Raw genomic sequence first — 11996 nt, 5'->3', positions numbered from 1 at the left:
TTTCCCCCGTGGTCGAGACCTCAACCCTCCGCAGCCGCCGCTGGGGGCGTCCAGATGTGTAGACAAGGTAAAGTCCAGATAAAGTCCAGGAAAGTCCTGAATCGGTGCCTCTCCAGGGTCAGAAGAAGGGTCAGTCTGATGAAGGGTCCTGACCCAAGGCGTCACCCATCCATGCTCTCAATGCTCTCCAGAGATGCTGCCCGGCTCATTGAGCTATTCCAGAACTCCCTGCCCCATTGGGCAAACCAGCATCTGTAGTTCCCAGCCTCTACCATAATAAAGATCAGCTGGAGACACATGGAACTCAAATGCTGGAAACATATCTTTAATTTTGTTCAATATATTTACTACTTTATTATTTTCACATGTACCGTGGTACAATGAAAAGCTTTTTTGTTGTGTGCTATCCAGTCAGTGAAAAGGCTATACATGATTACAAGGTAGACAAAAGTGCTGGTGTACAGAGTTTGTACGTTCTCCTCGTGACCTGGTGGGTTTTCTCTGAGATCTTTGCTTTCCTCCCGCACTCCAAAGACATACAGGTTTTGTAGGTTAATTGGCTAGGTGTAGAATGTAAATTGCCCCTCATTTGTGTAGGATAGTGTTAATGTGCGGGGATCGCAGGTTGGTGCAGACTCAGTGGGCCGAAGGGCCTGTTTCCACGGTGTATCTCTAAAACAAAACAACAAAACAAAAAAACTAAAACCACTAATGAGTTAGTCTTAGATAGAGCATTCCAGAGATTCGCAGCGGTAAGTAATTTTGACACACCTTTGTTTTAAATGACTTGTCCCTTATCCCTTACAATGTCTTACATGGGATGATCAGCTGAGATCACATTGAATGGTGGTGCTGGTTCGAAGGGCCGAATGGCCTACTCCTGCACCTATTGTCTATTGTGTATAGTCCTCTTATTTAAGACGCCAACATCTACCCTGGCATAAACAAAACACAAAGTACTGTAGTAACCTACTACTATCGACCTCATTGAAGACACTTCGGGCTATCTTTGATCGGATGTTACTGGCTTAATCTTGCACTAAATGTTATAGGTGTTTTTTCCCCTTGATCATTATTCTGTACTCTGTGGACGGCTCGATTGTAACCATGTATCTGCCAACTGGTTAGCACGCAACAAAAATGTTTCACTGCGCCTCCATAACCGTAACAATAAAGTAAACTAACTAACTAACTAACTAACTCAGCAGTCAGGCAGCTTCTGTGAAAGGAATGGATAGGCAAAGCTTTGGGTTTCAGCTTAGTTTAGTTTAGAGGCACAACACGGAAGCAGGGCCTTCACCCTGTATACTAGTTATATCCTACACTCTAGGGGCAATTTGCAGAACCCAATTAACCTACAGGCCTCCAGGTCTCTGGGATGTGGGAGGAACATGGAGCACCCGCAGAAAACCCTTGTGGTCACAGAGAGAATGTACAAACTCCACACAGACAGCACTGTAGTCGGGATCAAATCCGCGGTCTCTTGCGCTGTAAGGCAGCAGCTCTACTGCTCTATTGCCCATTTATGAATTTGTTCTTCTTTGAAGAGGTCCGGTACTCTTCATAAGATCATAAGTGATAGGAGTAGAATTAGGTCATTCAGCCCATCAAGTTTACTGTGCCATTCAATCGTGGCTGATCTATCTCTCCCTCCTAAACCCATTCTCCACCCTTCTCCCCGTAAGCCCTGACACCCGTACTAATGAAGAATCTATCCATCTCTGCGTTAAATATATCCACTAAAGGATGAGCCTCTAGCGACCCAACGGCCACCCACACTTCAGTAGAAGTTGCGATCACTGTCGTACGTAACATTGTAAGGAATGATGATAATAATAACTTTATTTAATAATAATAATAATAATAATAATAATAATAATAATAACTTTATTTATAGAGCACTTTAAAAACAACCACTGTTGCAACAAAGTGCTGTACATGACTAATCATGAACAAAAAACAACAAAACAAAAAAAACAAAAAAACAAAAAACAAAACAAAATTATTACGACAATAAAAACATTAAAAGAGAGAGTAAAAATAATAAAAAAACATTCAAAACATTAAAACAGGAGCAAAGTCTCATGCAGGGTCAAAAGCCAAGGAGTAGAATAGATGATAAAGCACACACACCACAATCCTGTACTTCCAGCGGAGGAAGTCCGCAGGAACTGGAGGACAGAGATGTGTAGAGCGTCCGTCACCGTTCCCGTTGGAAACCAGCACCACTGCGTCGCTAATGTTTTCAATGATGATGAATGAATGAATGTATGAATGAATGAATGAACTAACTTTGCCTCCACCACCGTATGTGGCAAAGAATTCCACAGATTTACTACTCTCTGACTAAAAAAATTCCTCCTCATCTCCTTCCTAAAAGAAGTAGTGGAGACTGACTGTAGCGGATCGGATGGTAGTTGAGGCAGGTATTATTGCAACGTTAAAGAGGCATATAAACAGGTACGTGGATAGGGTATGTTTAGAGGCATATGTACCAAACGCAGGCAGGTGGGCTAGTGTAGCTGGGACATATTGGTCGGTGTGGGCAAGTTGGGCTGAAGGGCCTGTTTCCACGCTATATGTTCTTAACTTTATGACTATCAAAAACTGCTCAAAACCTTGTTTAGAGTTTAGAGACACAGCACGGAAACAGGCCCTTCAGCCCACCCGGTCCGTGCCGACCAGCGATCCCCGCACATTAACACCATCCTACACCCACCAGGGACAATTTTTACATTTGCAATGCCAATTAACCTACATTCCTGTACATCTTTGGAGTGTGGGAAGAAACCGAAGACCTCGGAGAAAACCCATGCAGGTCACGGGGAGAACGTACAAACTCCATGCAGACAGCACCCGTAGTCGGGATCGAACCCGGGTCTCCGGCGCTGCATTCGCTGTAAGGCAGCAGCTCTACCGCTGCGCCACTGTGCCGCCCAATAGAGTGCAGTATAAATGAAAAAAACGAGCAATGTTAATCATTCTAGAAGCTAATTGCGCCTGACTTTTTTTCTCCCCCACTGGTCTTGAATTAATTCTTACGCTGCTTTGTTTAAACTGCAGGCAGTAGCGGGCTGGACAAGGAGCTTCGGAAGGCCAACATGTGGGGATTTATTGGCTGTCTTTCTACCGTGCAGTTTAATGGGATCGCTCCGTTGAAGGCCGCCCTTCACCGTCCCAGCTCGGCACCCATCGAGGTCAAAGGGCACTTATCCAAGTCAAGGTGCGGCATCTCGGGGTCGACTGGTTTGAGGACCGTCACCACAACGCATCCACTGGCAGGTACGTACACCTCTCTCCCTCCTAGGGTTTGGCATCTTTCTCACTCCCAAATAAGAGACAAAAGGTCAAAATAAGGGACAAATTCCCGACGGCAATTCGTTGACCAACGCGGGCCGTGGCTGGGTGAATGATGAGTTGGCCCGGGTGCTGGACTGCACACAAAGCCCAGCCGGCGGGCCAGCTGAGGAGTTTTGGCTCGGGCCGCGCAACGTCGCGCGCAAAGTTCGGCGCCCCATCCAACTCATGAATGATCAGCCATGAGAAGGAGGGTGGTGGTGTCGGCGGTAAGCAAAGGTCCGAAGGTCAGGACAGCTGGACGGGCTGCCGACCAACGGGCGAGGTGCTGCTGCTGCACTCCATGGGCTGCACTACGTCGGGAGGGTGGGGCGGGGCCGGAGGCAGCGCTCCGACCCGACAAACCAATTTAGCCAAATATACGTGATGTCCAGGCTAAGATTGGCAGCCCTATTCCCACCCCCCCTCTCCAACTTGTTTTAGCTTTACTTTTACTTTTACTTTTAAATTCAGTTTTAGTTTTAGATTCAGTTTTAGTTTTAGAGATACAGCGCAAAACGGCCCCCCCACCTGTCGATCAGCGATCCCCGGAAACATACACTACCCTACACACACTAAGGGCAATTTTTAAATTGATACCAAGCCATTTAACCTGCAAACATGTACGTCTTTGGAGTGTGGGAGGAAACCAAAGATCTCGAAGCAAAACCCACGCAGGTCACGGGGAGAATGTACAAACTCCGTACGGACAGCAGCCGGTAGTCGGGATCCAACACGGGGTCTCTGACGCTGTTAGTGCTGCGAGGCACCAACTCTACCGCTGCGCCACCGTGCCGCTGTAATGGAATCGCATAGAATAGACAAGAACAGACCCTGGGCATTCGGCCCAACCTGCTCGTGTTGAAGGCACAGGTAAATAGGGCAGTCAAAAAGGCTTTCGGCACATTGGCCTTCATTAGTTAAGGTATTGAAGAAGGATCTCGACCCAAAACATCACCCATTCCTTCCATCCAGAGATGCTGCCTATCCCGCTGAGTTACTCCAGCATTATCTGTCTATCTTCAGCGCATCTGCATCTGTAGTTCCCTCGTTCATATTGAGTATAGAGGTTGGGAGGTCATGCTGCAGTTATATAAGATCGAATAGTGAAAGGTCTGGATAGAGTGAATGTGAACAGGATGTTTTCACTAGAAACATAGAAAATAGGTGCAGGAGGAGGCCATTTGGCCCTGCGAGCCAGCACCGTCGTTCATTGTGATCATGGCTGATCGTCCCCAATCAATAACCCGTGCCTGCCTTTTCCCCATATCCCTTGATTTCACTAGCCCCTAACTCTCTCTTTAATCCATCAAGTGATTTGGCCTCCACTGCCCTCTGTGGCAGGGAATTCCACAAATTCACAACTTTTTGGGTGAAATATTTTTCTCTCATCTCAGTCTTAAATGGCCACCCCTTTATTCTAAGACTGTGGCCCCTGGTTCTGGACTCGCCCAACATTGGGAACATTTTTCCTGCATCTAGCTTGTCCAGCCCTTCTATCATTTTATATGTTTCTATTAGAATCCCCCCTCATCACTACTAGGAGAGTCTACGGCCAGAGGCCACAGCCTCAGAATAAAAGGGCACACCTTGCGAGAAGGAATATCTTTAGCCAGAGGGTGGTGAATTTGTGGAATTCATTGTCACAGATAGCTGTGAAGGCCAAGTCTATGGATATTTTCATGGCAGAGATTGTACAGGTGTCAGGGGTTATGGGCTGAAGGCAGGTGAATGGGGTTGAGAGGAAAAGATAGATCAGCCATGATTGGAATGCGAAGTAAGGGACAATTGATAGAAGCCATTTAGCCTACAGCCAACCAATGATCACTAGTTATTTCCTATCCCAGTTTCCCATCTTATATAATAGACAATTTGCAGAAGCTTATCATTCTTTGGAGTGTGGGAGGAAACCGGAGCACCCGGAGAAACCCCACGAGGTCACAGGGAGAACGTACAAACTCTTTACAGGCAAGCACCCGTAGTCAGGATCGAACCCGGGTCCCTGGCGCTGTAAGGCAGCGACTCTACCGCTGCGCCATTGTTTGTCGGCGTGGTCTCGGTGTTTCCACACTGCATCTCCAGCCTAAACTAAACTTGAAGCCGGGCCAGTGCACTTGTGGTGCCTCTCTGCCCCGTTCAACCTCACCTGCGGCACGCTGAACCGCTAGACCCGCAGGTTCCTGATTTCCCGAGGCATAAAGTACTGGCGACGTTCCCTTGGCAAATCACTTGCCTTAATGATCGCACGTTCCAAAGTCCATGAACGGAATGATTAGCTCTGGGCTTCGCAGGCACTGGAGTGCTTGCTTGCTGTTCCCTTCTCTGCTGGTAGATGGCACTGTGTGATAAGCTAACCCAGTCAGCACCTCCTCCAACAGATGGAATGTGTAAGAAGGAACTGCAGATGCTGGTTTAACCCAGATAGATGTACAAAATGCTGGAGTAACTCAGCGGGTCAGGCAGCATCTCTGGAGAGAAGGAATGGGTGACGTTTTGGGTCAAGACCCTTCAGACTGCTTAGGTATAAGGGAAACATAGAAACATAGAAACATAGAAAATAGGTGCAGGAGTAGGCCATTCGGCCCTTCGAGCCTGCACCGCCATTCAATATGATCATGTCTGATCATCTAACTCAGTATCCTGTACCTCCTCTCATACCCCCTGATCCCTTTTGCCACAAGGGCCACATCTAACTCCCTCTTAAATATAGCCAATGAACTGGCCTCTGTGAACTGGCCAATGAACTTCCTTCTGTGGCGGAGAATTCCACAGATTCACCACTCTCTGTGTGAAAAATGTTTTTCTCATCTCGGTCCTAAAAGACTTCCCCCTTATCCTTAAACTGCGACCCCTTGTTCTGTTCTTCCCCAACATCGGGAACAATCTTCCTGCATCTAGCCTGTCCAACCCCTTAAGAATTTTGTACGTTTCTATAAGATCCCCTCAATCTTCTAAATTCTAGCGAGTGAGTACAAGCCAAGTCTATCCAGTCTTTCTTCATATGAAAGTCCTGACATCCCAGGAATCAGTCTGGTGAACCTTCTCTGTACTCCCTCTATGGCAAGAATGTCTTTCCTCAGATTAGGAGACCAGAGAAACGAGAGATATTGAGGGACTGCAGCGTAGGTTTACAAGGTTAATTCCAGGGATGGCGGGACTGTCATAAGTTGATAGAATGGATCAGCTGGGCTTGTATACTCTGAAATTTAGGATGAGAGGGATTCTTATTGATACATATAAGATTATTTAGGGATTGGACACACTAGAGGCAGGAAACATGTTCCCGATGTTGGGGAGTCCAGAACCAGGGGCCACAGTTTAAGAATAAGGGGTAAGCCATTTAGAACAGAGATGAGGAAATACTTTTTCACACAGAGAGTTGTGAGTCTGGGGAATTCTCTGCCTCAGAGGGCGGTGGAGGCCGGTTCTCTGGATGCTTTCAAAAGAGAGATATATAGAGCTCTTAGAGATAGCGGAGTCAAGGGACATGGGGAGAAGGCAGGAACGGGGTACTGATTGTGGATGATCAGCCATGATCACATGGGATGGCGGTGCTGGCTCGAAGGGCCGAATGGCCTACTCCTGCACCTATTGTCTTGTCCATATCGAAGGTAATGTGGAGGGATAAAGAATAATGAATGAAAGAAATGCAAAAAAGTAATGATGATAAAGGAAACAGGCCATTGTCAGATGTTTGTAGGGTTCAAACGAGAAGCTTGTGCGACTTGGATGGGGGAGGGATATAGGGAGAGGGAATGGCGGTGCTGCCTGAAATTAGAGAAATCATTATTCATACCACTGGGCTGTAAACTGGCCAAGCGAAATATGAGATGCTCCTTTAACAGAGTCAGCTGACCAAGAAAGCCCAGGCAAACCTGGTGATCACTGGTGTCTGACTTTGTTAATAGTGGATCAAATATAAATGTACAGGTTATTACTGACTCTTGATTTATTTCTCTTAATGATTGTAGAAGTTTGGAGGACATGTTGCAGATATATTAGACGTTGGTGAGCCTGCTTTTAGATCATTGTGCTCAGTTCTGGGCGCTGTGTTATAGGAGCGATGTTGAGGGTCTCGACCTGAAACGTTACCCGTTTCTTCTCTCCAGTGATGCTGCCTGTCCCGCTGAGTTGCTCCAGCACTTTGTGCCCGTGTTTGGTGTAAACCAGCACCTGCAGTTCCTTCCTGCAGAAGATGTTGCGAAGTTGGAATGGGAGCAGAGAAGATTTACAAGGATGTTGCCATGACTCGAGGGTCAGGGCTACAGTATCGGGAAAGATTGAACAGGCTGGGACTCTATTCCCTGGTGCGCAGGAGGATGTGGAGTGTATAAAATCATGAGAGGAAAAGATTGGGTAGACACACCGAGTCTCTTGCCCAGAGTAGGGGAATCGAGGACCTAAGGGCATTGGTTTAAGGTGAGAGGGGGAAAAGTTTAATTGGAATTAGTCAGGTACATGGATAGGACAGGTTTAGAGGGATATAGGTCAAACTCAGGCAAGTGGGACTAGTGTAGATGGGACATATTGGTCGGTGTGGGCAAGTTGGGCAGAATGGCCTGTTTCCACACTGTATGACTCTATGAGTTTGCAACAAGGCTGCATACACTTCTGTCCCCCATCAGTTTTCTCCAGTGATACTACTGAACCCGCTGAGCATTTGTCAGCACTGGCCTCTACTCGATGGAGTTTAGAAGGTTGAGGGGGGACCTCATTGAAACTTACAGAATTATGAAAGGCATGGATAGAGTGGACGTGGACAGGATGTTTCCACTGGTTGGAGAGTCTAGGACTAGAGGCCATAGCCTCAGAATTAAAGAGCGCTCTTTTAGAAAGGAGGTGAGGAGGAACTTCTTTAGTCAGAGGGTAGTTGATCAGTGGAATTCATTGCCACAGAGGGCTGTGGCGGCCAGGTTAGTGGATATTTTTACAGCAGAGATAGACAAATTCTTGATTAGAATGGGTCAAGGGTTGCAGGGAGAAGGCATGAAAATTGGATTAGGAGGCAGAGATCAGCCATGATTGAATGGCAGAGTAGACTCGATTGGCCGAATGGCCTAATTTGAACTCCTATAACTTGTGAACGTGATTTGGTCCAGCACATTGTGCCCATCTTTGTTAAAAACTAGTATCTGTAGTTCTTTGTTTCTACTAAAAACACTTCCAGGCAGGGGAGTCGGGAAGAAATCTCCAGTGCAGTGATACAAAGCCTCTTTCCTGACCTCCCTCAGTCTAACCTCCCCGAACAACATGCCAACCAAATCCCTGTGTCCATATTCATACCATCTCCTGTCTCCACGTCATCCCAACTCAATGACGCGGTGAGTTTGGACGTGTGGAGTTGGAACGTTCTCCGTGTGACCGCCTCCCCCGGCTGTTCCGGGATTCTTCCCACATCCCATAGATGTGCAGTTTTGCAGGTTAATTGACCTCTGTAAATTGCCCCCAATGCGGATGAGAAAAGGGGTATGACTTAGAACTAGTGTGAACGGATGAGCAGTGGTCTGCGTGGACTTGGAGGGCCGAAGGGACTGTGTCTGTGCTGTATCTCTGATCAAAACTGTAAGTTGGCATTGTTGGAGGGAGAATGTGTGACGTAGGATGTGGATTTCACGATACAGTTAGGGTGCTGTCTTGAGAAATCTCGCATTGTGTTTGCCTTCCTTACTCCAATTCGACATGCAAATTAACCTTTTGGGAATCCTGCACCAGCACTCCCAAGTCCATTTGCACCTATGATTTATTCACTTCCCTTCACATTTAGAAAATAGTCTACACTTTTATTCCTACTATCAAAACGCATGGTCGGCTTGGACTCGGTGGGCCGAAAGGCCTGTTTCCACGCTGTACCTCTAAACTAACCTAACCATCTGCGTGCTGGAAACAAAATGTTGGCGTAACTCAGCGGGACAGGCAGCATTTCTGGAATTAAGGAACGGGTGACGTTTCGGGTCGGGACCCTTCTGCCGCCCCTTCTTCGATTTGAAACGTTCCTTCTCTCCAGAGATGCTGCCTGTCCCGCTGAGTTACTTCAGCACTTTGTTTTTTTAGTTTGGAGATAGTTTGGAGTAGAAACAGGCCCTTCGGCCCACCGAGTCCGTACCGACCACCAATCCGCGCACACTAATGGGCCTGTCCCACTTAGGCTATTTTTAGGCAACTGCCGGCGACTGTCATAGTTGTAGCAGGTCGCGACTGGACACCCCTCCGACATAAAATTTGAAATAGAATCATTACTTTAACAACAAAAAAAAACAAAGTCAGCATCGGCAACAACCTACGTCACCCGGCGACAACTACGACAGCACCAACGTCAGGAGAAGCCAAGCTACGCTCCTTGGCGTTAAACCCACTGTCTCCGAAAAATGTTCAACATGTTGAATTCTATCTGCGACCAGAATGTCGCTACGACTCTTTGGGCGACTGAGGAGACGACTCACGACCATACAGGCGACACCCCGGCGACCATGTGGTGACAGCCTAGTCGCCTGTAGTCACCTAAAATTCGCCTAAGTGGGACAGGCCCTTAACACTATCCCACACACACACGAGGGACAAGTTTTATATAACATTTACCAAGCCAATAAACCTACAAACATGTACGTCTTTGGAGTGCGGGAGGAAACCGAAGATCTCGGAGAAAACCCACGTGGTCATGGGGAGTGCGTACAAACTCCGTACGGACAGCACCCGTAGTCGGATTCGAACCTGGGTCTCCGGCGCTGCAAGCGCTGTAACACTGTAACTCTACTGCTGTGCCACCGTGCCACTCTGTGGTTACTGCTACAGTTTTTGTTCCTTGTAAGTCCACTGTTTCCAAGGATGTCGAGTGCAATGGAAACAAAATTTGGAAGCGGAGGAAATAAAACCATCTGCACCAAATCATGTCCTAGAACCTCCTGTACTATCTTTTAATGGGTTTAAAAGTGTTGTGAATCACCATGAAAGTCTTGCAAAAGTTGACATTGAATGGACTCTTTTTACTCTATGTACAGTAAATGCAACTCCAAATTACAGCTCAGTTTCAGCTTCAGCCCCAAGCACTGATTAGGATGAACATTAAAAAACTACAGAACGCGAAGTGCCGGTGTAACTCAGCAAGCCAGGATCTCTGGAGAACATGGATTGCCAATATGGATCAGGCCGGGAGCCTTCAGAGTGATTGTAGTAGGGAGGGGAAAGTTGGAAGAGAGGTGCGGAATTTAACAAAAAGACACAAGTACTGGAGTAATTCAGCTGATCACCCAACATCTCTGGAAGTTAAACCCAGCTTCATTGTACAGCATGGTGGCGCAGCGGTAGAGTTACTGCCTTACAGCGCCAGAGACCCGGGTTCAATCCTGGGTACTTATCTGTACGGAGTTTGTACGTTCTCCCCGTGACATATATGTGGTTTTTCTCCGAGATCTTCGGTTTCCTCCCACATTCCAAAGACGTACAGGTTTGTAGGTTAATTGGCCTGGTAAAAGTGTAAGTTGTCCCTAGTGTGTATAGGGTAGTGTTAATGTATGGGGATCGCTGGTCGGCGCGGACTCGGTGGGCCGAAGGGGCCTGTTTCCAACACGGAGTGCTGTCTAATGAAATTCAATGTGTTTTTTCATAAGCTCATATTCAATAACCCATATTAGATGAGAGGCTTTTTATATAAATATATATTTGTAACCTCAGCTGAAGGTGGCGATGTGGAATTGTCTGCAGTGGATTGATAAGGCATAAAAAATGATGTGAAAAGAAAAATAAGTTAGAGAGTTATGAGAATCCTGAGAGCTGTAAAGGTAAATTGTTGTTAATTTAATTTTGCTGGCAGATCACAGTCACAGGAATCTGTCTGGAAATGCTAACTCAATGTCCCAAGTCACTTCCCAAAGGCAGAAAGCAGAATTTGTTCTGTGTCATTTTCCCCCCACAGAATTCAGGGCAGCACGTTGGTAGAGTAGCCGCCTTACAGCGCCAGAGAACCGCGTCCGATCCCGACTACGGGTGCTGTCTGTGCGGAGTTTGTACGCTCTCCCCATGGCCTGCGTGGGCTTTCCCCGGGCGCTCCTGTTTCCTCCCACACTCCAAAGGCCTGCAGGTTTGTGGGCTAAATGGCTTTGGTATAGATTGTAAGTGGTCCTTAGTAGGATGGTGTTAGTGTACGGAGTGGCCGTTGGTCGGCGCGGACTCGGTGGGCCGAAACGCCTGTTTGGGGATGTTGGGGGAGTCCAGAACCAGGGGCCACAGTTTAAGAATAAGGGGTAAGCCATTTAGAACGGAGACGAGGAAACACTTCTTCTCACAGAGCGTTGTGAGTCTGTGGATATCTCTGCCTCAGAGGACGGTGGAGGCCGGTTCTCTGGATACTTTCAAGAGAGAGCTAGATAGGGCTCTTAAAGATAGTCAGGGGATAGGGGGAGAAGGCAGGAACTGATTGGGGATGATCAGCCATGATTGCATTGAATGGCGGTGCTGGCTCGAATGGCCTACTCCTGCACCTGTTGTCTATTGTCTTACGGATTGGACAGGTTTAGAGGGATATGGGCAAATGCAGGCAGGTGGGACTACGGGTCATGTTGGCCGACATGGACAAGTTGTACGCATGAATGTATGCATGAATGTTACCTCATTATCACATGTGACAGAGGGTACCTAGGTACAGTGAAATGATTTGCTTTGCGTAC

General features: G+C 47.2%; 1 protein-coding gene across 2 annotated transcripts in view; it reads left to right on the top strand.

Annotated features, from left to right (window-relative positions):
• LOC129699112 (contactin-associated protein-like 5) overlaps window positions 1–11996 on the top strand; it is a 70069-nt gene that overhangs the window by 40048 nt on the left and 18025 nt on the right. Inside the window, exon 3 of one of the 2 annotated variants that reach the window (XM_055638770.1) lies at window positions 3064–3282. In XM_055638770.1, the coding sequence (XP_055494745.1) occupies window positions 3102–3282 (181 nt within the window). In that variant the 5' untranslated portion in view covers window positions 3064–3101. Of the gene's footprint in view, window positions 1–2603; window positions 3283–11996 lie in introns of those variants that run through there. The other variant, XM_055638771.1, reaches the window with a different exon arrangement.

The sequence above is a fragment of the Leucoraja erinacea genome, chromosome 7 (assembly GCF_028641065.1).
Source record: "Leucoraja erinacea ecotype New England chromosome 7, Leri_hhj_1, whole genome shotgun sequence".
In the NCBI taxonomy this organism is placed as follows: domain Eukaryota; kingdom Metazoa; phylum Chordata; class Chondrichthyes; order Rajiformes; family Rajidae; genus Leucoraja; species Leucoraja erinaceus.
Note: the sequence above shows the minus strand (reverse complement) of the source record. Positions and strands in the feature narration are given on the sequence as shown.